General features: G+C 49.6%; 1 protein-coding gene across 5 annotated transcripts in view; it reads left to right on the forward strand.

Annotated features, from left to right (window-relative positions):
• Window positions 1–17,388, forward strand: part of GPAT2 (glycerol-3-phosphate acyltransferase 2, mitochondrial) — a 264,394-nt gene that overhangs the window by 140,238 nt on the left and 106,768 nt on the right. For all 5 annotated transcript variants that reach the window (XM_063932035.1, XM_063932036.1, XM_063932033.1 and 2 more), the window contains exons 9-11: window positions 8,040–8,121; window positions 8,354–8,566; window positions 8,646–8,753. In XM_063932035.1, coding sequence (XP_063788105.1) covers window positions 8,040–8,121; window positions 8,354–8,566; window positions 8,646–8,753 — 403 coding nt within the window. The remainder of the gene's footprint in view (window positions 1–8,039; window positions 8,122–8,353; window positions 8,567–8,645; window positions 8,754–17,388) is intronic.

Here is a 17,388-nt window from a genome sequence, read left to right on the forward strand (position 1 = left end):
CTTTCATAGCCCTCCCTGCGCCGCATACTCTCTGACCCCCGGAGCCGCCTCTGAGTGTGATGTCACAGAAGTGCCTTCCCGCCACAGCCGTGCCCAGATACCCAGAGGCCCTGACTTCGCAGTACAGCACCTGGCCTGCGAGCCTGGAAGCCCAGAGATGGCTAATGTAAGGGATAGAGTAGATGATATCGCAGAGGGTAATGTCTGGACGCTGATTCAATGTAAAAGGTGACAGTGCTGTGCAGTACAGTGGGTGTGCAGTGTCACTGACATTACACAGCACTCTCACCTTTTACATTGATTCAGCGAGACAGTCAGTTCTGCCAGCCAGTCACTATTGTTAGCGCCGGTGTCCCAATGCACCACATTACAGGGAAGTAGACGCACTAAATAAACTACAGCTCCCAGCAGCCCTTAGCGCCGAAGCATTCTGGCCCTTAGGGCTGCTGGGAGCTGTAGTTTATTGAGTGTATCTTCTTCCATGTAATGCGACTTGTTGGGACACCGGCGCTAACAATAGTGACTGGCTGCTGTGCGAGTTTCCAGGTGAGCCACTGCCAAAGGGAGGACAGCAGCTTAGCTGCTTGCAGGAGCAGAAGCATTACCTGCCCCTCCCCCACCCGCGGCACCCCCGCAACCTCTCCTCCCCCACCCGCCGTGGCTCTGGACCCCCACCCGTGGCACCCATGCACCCGCAGCACCCCCACATCTGCCTCTCCCCCACCTGCGGCACCCCCGGACCCCATCGGCGTCTCCCCCGCTCTCGCCACTCCCCCAACCACAGCACCTACTAGGTGATTCATCAGGCCCTGCGTGCGCTGTTCACGCCGTTGCAAGGGGCTTCGACCCCTTAACCATTGTCCGTGCAATATTTAACAACTCGCACAATTATGATTGGAGGTAATACTCCATATAATAAAAATATTGCACGCCAGCGTTATGGGGGCGTAGCCCCTTACGACGGTGTGAAGAGCGCCCGTAGTGCATGATGAATCACCTAGTAACATGATAAATACACAGTCCATTTGTTCCTAAATCGGTGCTTGCATTCATGGGAACAAATATATTTCCTCCAATATGCAGAGTTCCATCCAAATTACATACTGTCAACTCTGCTTAAGTAGCAATTCCATCTACACTCCCATGATAAGCCCTCAGATCATTAAGGCTACTGTATGTACATATGCACCATTGGTGCCCTGTGACACCCATCCAGATGTAAGTGGAAATATGGCAGAGAAGCATACAACTTTGAATTGCTGCAGTTGCATAGGCTCGGGCACAGAGCATGTGCCATGCTAACATTTGCAAAATCTGCCTGCAAAACAGGTTGCGTGCAACGCTGTAACAGCCCACATATTGTTAACCCTTTCCTGATATTCTGTTCAATATGACATTGCCTGGATATTAATGATGGAGCATTAACTATAGGGAGAAATAATTATTGTGTCATTTCTCTCTTTCTGTGTTTAAGCTTTAAACTATACATTTGGGATGTGTTTCATAATAGAGTAGTGTGCTGACACGTATTTCACCACAAAGGTGCTGTGACAAGGCAAGAAGCTGACCATTTAAAAAAAGACATATTTAAGCTCCTGGTAGATCATCAGATGACCTGTTTTTGATGTTAGAGATTAATTTGTAATGAATATCAACAATAATAATAATAATAATGATTTTCTACACCATTTATTAATAGAACATCTTCTGCTTGGTGATAGATAAATGTGGTGCTTTCATGAATTATATTGATGGAAGAGTGTGCAGTACGAAAATGTTTATTTTTTTGCGTATATATCACACCTAAGAAAGCCAATGTTTGTTATATCTGTAGGGGTTGGATACGGGATGCAGACGTTGGCATCCCAACCGCCAGAATGCCGGCAGGGGGCAAGCGCGGTGAAGCCCCTTGCGGGCTCGCTGCGCTCCCCACGCTGCGGGCTCGGTGGCTCGCTGCACTTGTCACAGGTTTTCTTCTCACTCCATGGGTGTCAATAGCTGTGGCGGCGCTGCCGGAATTCTGGTGGTCGGGATCCCAGTGTTGGTATTCTGACTGCCGGGATCCCGACCGCCGGCATCCCGATTACATCCCATCTGTAGCGAAGGATTTTTCTTCTGTTTCTCTGACGTCCTAAGTGGATGCTGGGACTCCGTAAGGACCATGGGGAATAGCGGCTCCGCAGGAGACTGGGCACAACTAAAGAAAGCTTTAGGACTACCTGGTGTGCACTGGCTCCTCCGACTATGACCCTCCTCCAGACCTCAGTTAGATTCTTGTGCCCGGCTGAGCTGGATGCACACTAGGGGCTCTCCTGAGCTCCTAGAAAAGAAAGTATATTTAGGTTTTTTATTTTCAGTGAAATCTGCTGGCAACAGGCTCCCTGCAGCGAGGGACTAAGGGGAGAAGAAGCGAACCTACCTAACTGGTGGTAGCTTGGGCTTCTTAGGCTACTGGACACCATTAGCTCCAGAGGGATCGAACACAGGACCCGACCTCGATCGTTCGGTCCCGAAGCCGCGCCGCCGTCCCCCTTACAGAGCCAGAAGCATGAAGATGGTCCTGGAAATCGGCGGCAGAAGACTTCGGTCTTCAACAAGGTAGCGCACAGCACTGCAGCTGTGCGCCATTGCTCCTCATGCACACCTCACACTCCGGTCACTGATGGGTGCAGGGCGCTGGGAGGGGGGCGCCCTGAGCAGCAATTTGAATACCTTGGCTGGCAAAAAATCACAATATATAGTCCCAGAGGCTATATATGTGATAAATACCCCTGCCAGAATCCATAAAAAAAGCGGGAGAAAAGTCAGCCGAAAAAGGGGCGGGGCTATCTCCCTCAGCACAGTGGCGCCATTTTTTCTTCACAGTGCAGCTGGAAGACAGCTCCCCAGGCTCTCCCCTGTAGTTTTCAGGCTCAAAGGGTTAAAAAGAGAGGGGGGGCACCAAATTTAGGCGCAATATTGTGTATACAAGCAGCTATTGGGGGGAAAATCACTCGGTTATAGTGTTAATCCCTGCATTATATAGCGCTCTGGTGTGTGCTGGCATACTCTCTCTCTGTCTCCCCAAAGGACTTTGTGGGGTCCTGTCCTCAGTCAGAGCATTCCCTGTGTGTGTGCGGTGTGTCGGTACGGCTGTGTCGACGTTTGAGGAGGAAGATTACGTGGAGGCGGAGCAGATGCCGATAAATGTGATGTCGCCTCCTGTGGGGCGACACCAGAGTGGATGGATAAGTGGAAGGTATTAACCGACAGTGTCAACTCCTTATGTAAAGGGCTGGATGACGTAACAGCTGTGGGACAGCCGGCTTCTCAGCCCGCGCCTGCCCAGGCATCTCAAAGGCCATCAGGGGCTCAAAAACGCCCGCTACCTCAGATGGCAGATACAGATGTCGACACGGAGTCTGACTCCAGTGTCGACGAGGTTGAGACATATACACAATCCACTAGGAACATCCGTTGCACTCGGCAATGAAAAATGTGTTACACATTTCTGACATTAACCCAAATACCAAAAAAAAGGGGTTTTATGTTTGGGGAGAAAAAGCAGCCAGTGTTTTGTTCCCCCATCAGATGAGTGAATGAAGCGTGGGTTCCCCCGATAAGAAACTGGTAATTTCTAAAAAGTTACTGATGGCGTACCCTTTCCCGCCAGAGGATAGGTCACGTTGGGAGATATCCCCTAGGGTGGATAAGGCGCTCACACGTTTGTCAAAAAAGGTGGCACTGCCGTCTTAGGATACGGCCACTTTGAAGGAGCCTGCTGTTAAAAAGCAGAAGGCTATCCTGAAGTCTGTATATACACACTCAGGTACTATACTGAGACCTGCAATTGCCTCAGCATGGATAGTGCTGCTGCAGCGTGGTCTGATACCCTGTCAGATAATATTGATACCCTATACAGGGATACTATTTTGCTAACCATAGAGCATATTAAAGACATCGTCTTATATATATGAGGGATGCACAGAGGGATATTTGCCGGCTGGCATCCAAAAGTTAATGCAATGTCCATTCTGCCAGGAGGGTATTAGGGACCCGGCAGTGGACAGGTGATGCTGACTTTAAAAGGCATATGGAGATTCTGCCTTATGAGGGTGAGGAATTGTTTGGGGATGGTCTCTGGGACCTCGTATCCACAGCAACAGCTGGGGAGAATTTTTTTTACCTCAGGTTCCTCACAGCCTAAGAAAGCACCGTATTATCAGGTACAGTCCTTTCGGCTTCAGAAAAGCGAGCGGGTCAAAGGCGCTTCCTTTCTGCACAGAGACAAGGGAAGAGGGAAAAAGCTGCACTAGACAGCCAGTTCCTAGGATCAAAAAATCTTCCCCCGCTTCATCTGAGTCCACCGCATGACGCTGGGGCTCCACAGGTGGAGCCAGGTGCGGTGGGGGCGCGTCTCGGGAATTTCAGCGACCAGTGGGCTCGCTCACAGGTGGATCCCTGGTTTCTGCAAGTAGTATCACAGGGATACAAGCTGGAGTTCGAGGCGACTCCCCCTCGCCGTTACCTCAAATCAGCCTTGCCTGCTGCCCTCGGAGAAAGGGGAGGTAGTACTGGCGGCAATTCACAAGCTGTACTTCCAGCAGGTGATAATCAAGGTACCCCTCCTTCAACAAGGCCGGGGTTACTATTCCACAATGTTTGTGGTACCGAAACCAGACGGTTTGGTGAGACCCATTCTAAAATTGAAATCTTTGAACACTTATATACAAAGGTTCAAGTTCAAAATGGAATCGCTCAGGGCGGTTATTGCAAGCCTGGACGAAGGGGATTACATGGTATCACTGGACATCAAGGATGCTTACCTGCATGTCCCCATTTACCCTCCTCACCAGGAGTACCTCAAAATTGTGGTACAGGACTGTCATTACCAATTCCAGACGTTGCCGTTGGTCTGTCCCCGGCACCGAGGGTATTCACCAAGGTAATGGCCGAAATGATGATACTCCTTCGAAAAAAGGGAGTTATAATTATCCCGTACTTGGACGATCTCCTTATAAAGGCGAGGTCCAGGGAGCAGTTGTTGGTCGGAGTAGCACTATCTCGGGAAGTGCTACAACAGCACGGCTGGATTCTGAATATTCCAAAGTCGCAGCTGGTTCCTACGACGCGTCTACTGTTCCTGGGTATGGTTCTGGACACAGAACAGGAAAAAGTGTTTCTCCCGGAGAAGAAGGCCAAGGAGTTGTCATCTCTAGTCAGAGACCTCCTAAAATAAATACAGGTGTCGGTGCATCAATGCACGCGAGTCCTGGGAAAGATGGTAGCTTCTTACGAAGAAAATCCATTCGGCAGGTTCCATGCAAGGATCTGCCAGTGGGATCTGTTGGACAAGTGGTCCGGGTCGCATCTTCAGATGCATCGGCTGATAACCCTGTCTCCAAGGGCCAGGGTGTCGCTGTTGTGGTGGCTGCAGAGTGCTCATCTTCTAGAGGGCCGTAGATTCGGCATACGGGACTGGGTCCTGGTGACCACGGATGCCAGCCTTCGAGGCTGGGGGGCAGTCACACAGGGAAGAAACTTCCAAGGACTATGGTCGAGTCAGGAGACTTCCCTTAACATAAATATTCGGGAACTAAGGGCCATTTACAATGCCCTAAGTCAGGCTAGCCCCTGCTTCAACACCAGCCGGTGCTGATCCAGTCAGACAACATCACGGCGGTCGCCAATGTAAACCAACAGGGCGGCACAAGAAGCAGGATGGCGATGGCAGAAGCCACAAGGATTTTCCGATGGGCGGAAAATCATGTGTTAGCAGTGTTAATTCCCAGAGTGGACAACTGGGAAACAGACTTTCTCAGCAGGCACGACCTCCACCCGGGAGAGTGGGGACTTCATCCAGAAGTCTTCCAAATGTTTGTACACCATTGGGAAAGGCCGCAGGTGGACATGTCGGCGTCCCGCCTCAACAAAAAGCTAAAAAGATATTGCGCCAGGTCAAGGGACCCTCAGGCGATAGCTGTGGACGCTCTGGTAACACCGTGGGTGTACCAGTCGGTGTATGTGTTCCCTCCTCTGCCTCTCATGCCCAAGGTACTGAGAATAATAAGAAGGAGAGGAGTACGAACTATACTCGTGGTTCCGGATTGGCCAAGAAGAGCTTGGTACCCAGAACTTCAAGAAATGATCTCGGAGGACCCATGGCCTCTGCCGCTCAGACAGGACCTGCTGCAGCAGGGGCCCTGTCTGTTCCAAGACTTACCGCGGCTGCGTTTGACGGCATGGCGGTTGAACACCGGATCCTAAAGGAAAAAGGCATTCCGGAGGAAGTCATTCCTACGCTGATTAAGGCTAGGAAAGATGTGATCGCAAAACATTATCACCGCATATGGCGAAAATATGTTGCTTGGTGTGAGGCCAGGAAGGCCCCAACGGAGGAATTTCAACTGGGTCGATTTCTGCACTTCCTACAGTCAGGAGTGACTATGGGCCTAAAATTGGGTTCCATTAAGGTCCAGATTTCGGCTCTGTACATTTTCTTCCAAAAAAGAACTGGCTTCACTGCCTGAAGTTCAGACTTTTGTTAAGGGAGTGCTGCATATTCAGCCCCCGTTTGTGCCTCCAGTGGCACTGTGTTGGATTTCCTGAAGTCGCATTGGGTTGAGCCACTTAAATCCGTGGAGCTAAAATACCTCACGTGGAAAGTGGTCATGCTGTTGGCCTTGGCGTCGGCCAGGCGTGTATCAGAATTGGCGGCTTTGTCATGCAAAGGCCCTTATCTGATTTTTTTATATGGATAGGGCGGAATTGAGGACTCGTTCCCAATTCCTTCCTAAGGTGGTATCAGCTTTTCATGTGAACCAACCTATTGTGGTGCCTGCGGCTACTTGGGACTTGGAGGACTCCAAGTTACTGGACGTAGTCAGGGCCCTGAAAATATATGTTTCCAGGACGGCTGGAGTCAGGAAAACTGACTCGCTATTTATGCTGTATGCACCCAACAAGCTGGGTGCTCCTGCTTCTAAGCAGACTATTGCTCGCTGGATCTGTAGCACGATTCAACTTGCACATTCTGCGGCTGGACTGCCGCACCCTAAATCTGTAAAAGCCCATTCCACGAGGAAAGTGGGCTCTTCTTGGGCGGCTGCCCGAGGGGTCTCGGCTTTACAACTTTGCCGAGCTGTTACTTGGTCGGGTTCAATCACTTTTGCAAGAGTCTACAAGTTTGATACCCTGGCTGAGGAGGACCTAGAGTTTGCTCATTCAGTGCTGCAGAGTCATCCGCACTCTCCCGCCCGTTTGGGAGCTTTGGTATAATCCCCATGGTCCTTACGGAGTCCCAGCATCCACTAGGACGTCAGAGAAAATAAGATTTTACTCACCGGTAAATCTATTTCTCGTAGTCCGTAGTGGATGCTGGGCGCCCATCCCAAGTGCGGATTGTCTGCAATACTTGTATATAGTTATTGTTTAACTAAAGGGTTATTGTTGAGCCATCTGTTGAGAGGCTCAGTTATATTTCATACTGTTAACTGGGTATAGTATCACGAGTTATACGGTGTGATTGGTGTGGCTGGTATGAGTCTTACCCGGGATTCAAAATCCTTCCTTATTGTGTCAGCTCTTCCGGGCACAGTATCCTAACTGAGGTCTGGAGGAGGGTCATAGAGGGAGGAGCCAGTACACACCAGGTAGTCCTAAAGCTTTCTTTAGTTGTGCCCAGTCTCCTGCGGAGCCGCTATTCCCCATGGTCCTTACGGAGTCCCAGCATCCACTACGGGCTACGAGAAATAGATTTACCGGTGAGTAAAATCTTATTTTTTAGGATGTAGTGCACTAAATGCAGTTTCTGCAGTGTTTTTTTTGTTTCTTCAAAGACTTTTAATTGTTGCATCTCCCAACAACAGCAGCAGTGTGATGGACGTCAGTGGCCGTATGCTTGGGACCTTTGTGTTAATACAACTTGTTAAAAGAATGCAAGAATAACCTTAGGGTTGATCACTAGGCGGTTTTACATTTCAGCACCTTCAGAGTATCCATAGTATATTTTATAGCAATATAATGCTTACAGCTTGACTATATCCACACTGTGATTGTAGGTGTGTCCTGCAGAAGTTGGGAGCCGTCTTTCTTCCACCAGATGTTTGGTCCAGGTGTCTCAGCAGAACTGTCCTATCTGCGGTGAGAGAGAGAGAGAGTACAGTGCTTGTTCAACTCATCCTTCTGTCTTGCACTGTAGCATGTTCCTTTCACTTTGTACATCACTGTGTGAAGTCTTCTCATGATCCAGCCATTATTTATATTTCAGTCTCTGCCTCTTTGTCCTGTTCTATCATCTCTCTCCCGCTGTCCTGCTCTTGTTTCCAACTCTTCAACTGACTCTGCAGTTCCTCCGGTTCCTTCTCCATGACAGTATACCAGGACACTGCTGAAAGACGGACAGTCATTGCTGGTGTTTCTGGAGTCCTCATCCTCCCCATGCTGCCACACCTTGTCGCTCATTGGGTGTGAGTGGGTTTGGCAGATAATGGAAGCCATGCAGTCTGGTGTCGTGTCAGACATTCTTATTGTTCCAGTGGGGATTTCCTATGACACAATCCCAGAGTGTGCCAGTGCAGGAAGAAAGGTATGTTTGTATAATACTATTGTATTGTACGTGCAGCCCACATATAACGCCTCTAATGACCTCTGTCTTATTCCCTTAGCCGGATTCGTTTTTAGGAGTGTTGTTCTTCCTCACGTCTGCTCTCTGCCCCTGGTCACGCACTCTGGGCTGTGCACGTGTGGATTTCGCTCAGCCCTTTTCCTTACAGGTATGGTCGTCTTACCCAGCTTTACATATTATTCTATGTATGCGTTCTCTTGTGCATCTGTGTGATGCTTCTGTTGAATTATCAATGACTTCCTGAGAATCAAGTGAACATATGTACGGTAGTGATCAGCCAGTAAATTAGGTTCATGGTTATTAATTTGGATTGGTGGCAGCTGTTCTACAGCCCTTTTCTCTGACGTCCTAGTGGATGCTGGGAACTCCGTAAGGACCATGGGGAATAGCGGGCTCCGAAGGAGGCTGGGCACTCTAGAAAGATTTATGACTACCTGGTGTGCACTGGCTCCTCCCACTATGACCCTCCTCCAAGCCTCAGTTAGATTTCGTGCCCGGCCGAGGTTGGATGCACACTAGGGGCTCTCCTGAGCCCTTAGAAAGAAAGTATAGTTTAGGTTTTTTATTTTCAGTGAGACCTGCTGGCAACAGGCTCACTGCAGCGAGGGACTAAGGGGAGAAGAAGCGAACTCGCCTGCTTGCAGCCGGATTGGGCTTCTTAGGCTACTGGACACCATTAGCTCCAGAGGGATCGACCGCAGGCCCAGTCCTTGGTGTTCGGTCCCGGAGCCGCGCCGCCGTCCCCCTTACAGAGCCAGAAGCAAGAAGAGGACCGGAAAAACGGCGGCAGAAGACATCAGTCTTCACCAAGGTAGCGCACAGCACTGCAGCTGTGCGCCATTGCTCCTCATGCACACTTCACACTCCGGTCACTGAGGGTGCAGGGCGCTTGGGGGGGGCGCCCTGAGCAGCAATAAAAAACACCTTGGCTGGCAAAATACCACAATATATAGCCCCAGAGGCTATATATGTGGTAAATACCCCTGCCAGAATCCAGGAAAAAGCGGGAGAATAGGCCGCGGAAAAGGGGCGGAGCTATCTCCCTCAGACACACTGGCGCCATTTCTCCTTCACAGATCCGCTGGAAGGAAGCTCCCTGGCTCTCCCCTGCAGTCTACACTTCAGAACATGGTAAAAACAGAGAGGGGGGGCACTAAATTTAGGCGCTAATATATATAATATAAAAAGCAGCTATAGGGGACATAACTCAGTTAGTCCCTGCATTATATAGCGCTCTGGTGTGTGCTGGCATACTCTCACTCTGTCCCCCCAAAGGGCTTTTGTGGGTCCTGTCCTCATTCGGAGCATCCCTTGTGTGTGTGCGGTGTGTCGGTACGGCTGTGTCGACATGTTTGATGAGGATAATGATGTGGAGGCGGAGCAGATGCCTTTAGAAGGGATGTCACCCCCTGCGGGGCAGACACCTGAGTGGATGGGCTTATGGAAAGTAATGAGTGCACGTATAGACTCCTTATATAAGAAAATCGACGACATGCCAAATGTGGGACAGCCGACTTCTCAGCTCGTGCCTGCCCAGGCGTCGCATGGGTCGTCAGGGGTTCTAAAACGCCCGCTACCTCAAGCAGACCCAGATGTCGACACTGATACTGATACCAGTGTCGACGACGATGAGTCTAACCTGATGCCCACTAAGGCCATTCACTGCATGATTGAGGCAATGAAAGAGGTGTTACACATTTCTGATATAAATACAGGTACCACTAAAAAGGGTATTATGTTTGGGGAGAAAAAACTACCCGTAGTTTTTCCCCCGTCAGAGGAATTAAATGAAGTGTGTGAAGAAGCGTGGGCTTTCCCTGATAAAAAATTGGTAATTCCTAAGAAGGTACTAATGGCGTTCCCTTTCCCGCCAGAGGATAGGTCACGTTGGGAAACACCTCCTAGGGTGGATAAAGCGCTCACACGTTTGTCTAAAAAGGTGGCACTACCGTCTCCGGATACGGCCGCCCTCAAGGAACCTGCTGATAGAAAGCAGGAGGCGATCCTGAAGTCTGTATATACACACACAGGCATTATACTTAGGCCAGCTATTGCGTCAGCTTGGATGTGCAGTGCTGCCGCTGCGTGGTCAGATAAACTGTCAGAAAATATTGACACATTAGACAGAGACACGATCCTGTTAACCATAGACCATATAAAAGACTCAGTCTTATATATGAGAGATGCACAAAGGGAAATCTGCCGACTGGCATCTAAAGTAAGTGCATTGTCCATTTCTGCTAGGAGAGGCTTATGGACTCGCCAGTGGACAGGAGATGCAGATTCAAAAAAGCACATGGAAGTGTTACCATATAAGGGTGAGGAATTATTTGGGGATGCTCTCTCGGACCTAGTTTCCACAGCAACGTCTGGGAAGTCAGCATTTTTACCCCATGTCCCCTCACAGCCTAAGAAGGCGCCGTTTTATCAGGTTCAGTCCTTTCGGACCCAGAAAAACAGGCGTGGAAAAGGCGGGTCCTTTCTGTCCAGAGGCAGAGGTAGGGGAAAAAGGCTGCAACAAACAGCAGGTTCCCAGGAGCAAAAGTCCTCCCCCGCTTCTTCGTCCAAGTCCGCCGCATGACGGTGGGGCTCCACTGGCGGAGCCTGGTACGGTGGGGGGTCGCCTCAAAAATTTCAGCGATCAGTGGGTTCGCTCACAGGTGGATCCCTGGATCCTGCAAATAGTATCTCAGGGGTACAAGCTGGAATTCGAGGCGTCCCCACCCCACCGGTTCCTAAAATCTGCCTTGCCGATTGCTCCCTCAGACAGGGAGGCGGTGCTAGCGGCAATTCACAAGCTGTATTCCCAGCAGGTGATAATCAAGGTACCCCTACTTCAACAAGGCCGGGGTTATTATTCCACACTATTTGTGGTACCGAAACCGGACGGTTCGGTGAGACCCATTCTAAATTTGAAATCCTTGATCACGTACATAAAGAAATTCAAGTTCAAGATGGAATCGCTCAGGGCGGTTATTGCAAGCCTGGACGAGGGGAATTACATGGTATCCCTGGACATCAAGGATGCTTACTTGCATGTCCCCATTTACCATCCTCACCAGGAGTTCCTCAGATTTGTGGTACAGGATTGCCATTACCAATTCCAGACGCTGCCGTTTGGACTGTCCACGGCACCGAGGGTATTCACCAAGGTTATGGCGGAAATGATGATACTCCTTCGAAGAAAGGGTGTTTTAATTATCCCGTACTTGGACGATCTCCTAATAAAAGCGAGGTCCAAGGAACAGTTGTTGGTGGGAGTAGCACTATCTCAGGAGGTGCTGCACCAGCACGGCTGGATTCTGAATATCCCAAAGTCACAGCTGGTTCCGACGACACGGCTACTGTTCCTGGGTATGATTCTGGATACAGTCCAGAAGAAAGTGTTTCTCCCGGAGGAGAAAGCCAGGGAGTTGTCATCTCTAGTCAGAGACCTCCTGAAACCAAAACAGGTATCAGTGCATCGCTGCACGCGGGTCCTGGGAAAGATGGTGGCTTCTTACGAAGCAATTCCCTTCGGCAGGTTCCATGCCAGAATCTTTCAGTGGGACCTGTTGGACCAGTGGTCCGGATCGCATCTTCAGATGCATCGCTTGATAACCCTGTCTCCAAGAACCAGGGTGTCTCTACTGTGGTGGCTGCAGAGTGCCCATCTTCTAGAGGGCCGCAGATTCGGCATACAGGACTGGGTCCTGGTGACCACGGATGCCAGCCTTCGAGGCTGGGGGGCAGTCACACAGGGAAGAAACTTCCAAGGACTATGGTCGAGTCAGGAGACTTCCCTTCACATAAATATTCTGGAACTAAGGGCCATCTACAATGCCCTAAGTCAAGCAAAATCCCTGCTTCTACACCAGCCGGTACTGATCCAGTCAGACAACATCACGGCAGTCGCCCATGTAAATCGACAGGGCGGCACAAGAAGCAGGATGGCGATGGCAGAAGCCACAAAAATTCTCCGATGGGCGGAGAATCATGTACTAGCACTGTCAGCAGTGTTCATTCCGGGAGTGGACAACTGGGAAGCAGACTTCCTCAGCAGACACGACCTCCACCCGGGAGAGTGGGGACTTCATCCAGAAGTCTTTCAGATGCTGGTAAACCGTTGGGAAAAACCACAGGTGGACATGATAGCGTCCCGCCTCAACAAAAAGTTAAAAAGATATTGCGCCAGGTCAAGGGACCCTCAGGCGGTAGCTGTGGACGCTCTAGTGACACCGTGGGTGTACCAGTCGGTTTATGTGTTCCCTCCTCTGCCTCTCATACCAAAGGTATTGAGAATAATAAGAAAGAGAGGAGTAAACACCATTCTCGTGGTTCCGGATTGGCCAAGACGAGCGTGGTACCCGGAACTTTAAGAGATGCTCTCAGAGGACCCGTGGCCTCTACCGCTCAGACAGGACCTGCTACAGCAGGGGCCCTGTCTGTTCCAAGACTTACCGCGGCTGCGTTTGACGGCATGGCGGTTGAACACCGGATCCTAAAGGAAAAGGGTATTCCGGAAGAAGTCATTCCTACGCTTATTAAGGCCAGGAAAGATGTTACGGCAAAGCATTATCACCGCATATGGCGGAAATATGTTGCATGGTGCGAGGCCAAAAAGGCCCCAACAGAGGAATTTCAACTAGGTCGATTTCTGCATTTCCTGCAAGCAGGAGTGAATATGGGCCTAAAACTAGGCTCCATTAAAGTACAGATCTCGGCTCTGTCGATTTTCTTTCAAAAAGAACTAGCTTCAGTACCTGAAGTTCAGACATTTGTGAAAGGAGTGCTGCATATTCAGCCCCCATTTGTGCCTCCTGTGGCACCTTGAGATCTCAACGTGATGTTGAGCTTCTTAAAATCACATTGGTTTGAGCCACTAAAAACCGTGGATTTGAAATATCTCACGTGGAAAGTGGTCATGTTATTGGCCTTGGCTTCAGCCAGGCGAGTGTCAGAATTGGCGGCTTTATCATGTAAAAGCCCTTATCTGATTTTCCATATGGATAGGGCGGAATTGAGGACTCGTCCCCAATTTCTCCCTAAGGTGGTGTCAGCGTTTCACCTGAACCAGCCTATTGTGGTACCTGTGGCTACTAAGGATTTGGAGGACTCCAAGTTGCTAGACGTTGTCAGGGCCCTGAAAATATATGTTTCCAGGACGGCTGGAGTCAGAAAATCTGACTCGCTGTTTATCCTGTATGCACCCAACAAGCTGGGTGCTCCTGCTTCTAAGCAGTCTATTGCTCGCTGGATTTGTAGTACAATTCAGCTTGCACATTCTGTGGCAGGCCTGCCACAGCCAAAATCTGTGAATGCCCATTCCACAAGGAAGGTGGGCTCATCTTGGGCGGCTGCCCGAGGGGTCTCGGCTTTACAACTTTGCCGAGCAGCTACTTGGTCAGGGGCAAACACGTTTGCAAAATTCTACAAATTTGATACCCTGGCTGAGGAGGACCTGGAGTTCTCTCATTCGGTGCTGCAGAGTCATCCGCACTCTCCCGCCCGTTTGGGAGCTTTGGTATAATCCCCATGGTCCTTACGGAGTTCCCAGCATCCACTAGGACGTCAGAGAAAATAAGAATTTACTCACCGGTAATTCTATTTCTCGTAGTCCGTAGTGGATGCTGGGCGCCCATCCCAAGTGCGGATTGTCTGCAATACTTGTAAATAGTTATTGTTAACTAAAGGGTTATTGTTGAGCCATCTGTTGAGAGGCTCAGTTGTTTTCATACTGTCAAACTGGATATAGTATCACGAGTTGTACGGTGTGATTGGTGTGGCTGGTAAGAGTCTTACCCGGGATTCTAAATCCTTCCTTATTATGTCTGCTCGTCCGGCACGGTGTCCTAACTGAGGCTTGGAGGAGGGTCATAGTGGGAGGAGCCAGTGCACACCAGGTAGTCATAAATCTTTCTAGAGTGCCCAGCCTCCTTCGGAGCCCGCTATTCCCCATGGTCCTTACGGAGTTCCCAGCATCCACTACGGACTACGAGAAATAGAATTACCGGTGAGTAAATTCTTATTTTTTTCTGACTGGTACTATGCTCCTTTCATATGGACACTGGCTTACATTTCTGCATTAGGAATACCTTATAGGTGAGAGAATTATAGCCGCTTGAAAAGCAAGACCCATGTACTCGTCTAACCTGTGTACCACTGCAGAATGGCAACACAGAAACAGCAGCTTTTAATTAATTTTGGTGGCGCCACTGTACTTTGACGTCTTGGAAATGTTGGAATTGACATCTCATGATTCACTTTGATCACCAGCTGGCCTGCTTTTGGCAAGGTGACGTGAATTATCGGAGTCCGAATGGGGTATCGGAGGGGGTGCCCGACGTATGGGACATTCCATTTCTGAAGTTGTGCAGACATTCAACTTATACACACGGTGCGATTTATCTTAAGATTTTGACTATATAGTCAAAATCGTAAGAAAATATAGTGCAAATCGCACAGTGTGTATAGTCCTTGTGATGCCGACCGCGCAGTCCCGCGGTATCGGCATTACAAGGAAAAATAGACTGTGCAGGCAGCCCAACATTGCGGGTCATTCCGACCCGTTCGCACGCAGTGGTTCAGCGCTGCAGTGCGATCGGGTCGGAAATGCGCATGCGCTTCGGATGCATTGCGCACGCGTGGGGCAGCGGCGCCGCCAGCGGAAAGTGTTCGCAGCGGCAATCGCAAGAAGACTGACAGGCGGGAGGCGTTCCGGGGCGACAACTGACTGTTTTCCAAGCATGGTGAGGCGAATGCAGGCGTGTCCAGGCGTTTGGAGGGCGGATGTCTGACATCAATTCTGGGACCTTTGTCGCTGGATCCGTCGCACAGGGTAAGTAAGTCTGACCCTGGTCTTGTTTTGCAGGAAACTTTTTTAGCATAACAGGGCTGCACAAGTGGTCGCAGCCCTGCTATGCTAAAATACACTCCCCCATAGGCGGCGTCTAGTTGATCGCACGAGCAGCAAAAAGTTGCTGCCCCGCCGATATAGTCGGAATGACCCCCATTAACTATATCGGTGGGGCCAGCCCCGTCGAATAGTCAACGTCGGGCATACGGCGCATCGTGCCGTGTGTACACACCATAACCTTGATCTATGATGTCACATATATACACATATATACCGGGAATACCTCGTGGAAGGCATTACCACCCACTGTGGACAGTACAGTGGCCAACCCAGTACAGTGGCCAACCATGAGTGTTTTAATGAGACACGTCTAGCCAGAATTGTCCGTGTTAACAGACAAGGTATACTGGCCCAAATCACATCCACATTCAATGCAGGAGGTACCAGATGCAAATCCAGCAGGTCAGAACAACATTCTTTAGTTTCCATGGAATATGGAGCAGAAGACCCCCAAGAGTGCCCTTGTTAACACTATGACACCAGACACAGTGCCTCACTCACTAATTGTCCCAGGAGGACTGGAAACATGTGGTCGGTTCGATGAGTCGCAGTTCTAGTTGTTTTGGGCTGATGGCAAGTTCGGGTGTGGTGCAGACCCCATGAGGCCATGAACCCCAGTTGTCACCAAGGTACCATGCAGGCTGGTGGTGGTTCCATAATGGTGTGATGTATTAACGTGGAATGGGTTGGGTCCACTGGTCTGCCTTAACACATTGACCAGTGAGCACTACGTTGCAGTCCTTAGTGACCATTTGCAGCCCTTCATGGACTTTATGTACCCCCAAAACAATGGTATATTCCAGCAGTATAATGTACCATGTCATCAGTACCAAGTTTTTCAGAATTGGTTCAAGGAGAATTCTGGAGAGTACCAACGAATATAGCGTCCCCCACGTTTGCCCAACATTAACCCAATCGAGCATTTGTGAGATGTAATGGAGAGGTCCATTCGCACCCAAGTTCTGGCACCTAGAAATATTAGGGAGCTGTGGGAAGCTATCTAATAAAGTGTTTAAAAGTGCCTCAAAGTGTGTGTTTTTATTAAATATGCAGTGCAATAAATGATGAACAGATCCAATAACTTCTCTTATTCATGTTTTCTTTTGTCATGTGACCACCATAAGAATCAAGATATATAGAAAAAAGCAGAAAAATAGCATAGTATGTAGTACTGGAGTTAAAATTTATCACCTGGAAGACTGTGATGTTATTGGCATTGGCAAGACGTGTCTCTGAATTGGGGGCCTTATCCTGTAAGAGCCCTTATTTGATTTTTCATGAAGACAGGGCGGAACTCAGGACCTGTCCTCAGTTTTTGCCAAAAGTGGTTTCAGCTTTTCATGTCAATCAGCCCATTGTGGTTCCGGTGTTGTCTGACGCTTCCATTGGGCCAGAGTCCTTGGATGTGGTGAGGGCTCTGAAGATTTATGTCAAGAGGACGGCTCGTCATCAGAAATCTGATTCTCTGTTTGTCCTTTATGATGCCACCAAGATTGGTCGTCCGACTTCTGAGCAATCAATTGCTCGTTGGCTCAGGTTAACCATTCAACAGGCCTATACTTCGGCGGCTCTGCCTTTGCCAACGTCTATTCAGGCCCACTCGACGAGGTCGGTGGGCTCTTCCTGGGCAGCTGCCTGGGGTGTCTCGGCCTTACAGTTGTGCCGAGCTGATACTTGGTCTGGTTCGAACACTTTTGTGAAATTCTATCAGTTCGACACCTTGGCCAAGGATGACCTTGAGTTTGGTCAGGCGGTTTTACAGGGGTCTCAGCACTCTCCCACCCGTTTGGGAGCTTTGAGACTTCCCCATGGTACTAAAGTACAGAACCCCAGTATCCACTAGGACGTTAGAGAAAATAGGAATTTGATACCTCCCAGTAATTGCTTT

The sequence above is a fragment of the Pseudophryne corroboree genome, chromosome 6 (genome assembly GCF_028390025.1).
Source record: "Pseudophryne corroboree isolate aPseCor3 chromosome 6, aPseCor3.hap2, whole genome shotgun sequence".
Classification (NCBI taxonomy): domain Eukaryota; kingdom Metazoa; phylum Chordata; class Amphibia; order Anura; family Myobatrachidae; genus Pseudophryne; species Pseudophryne corroboree.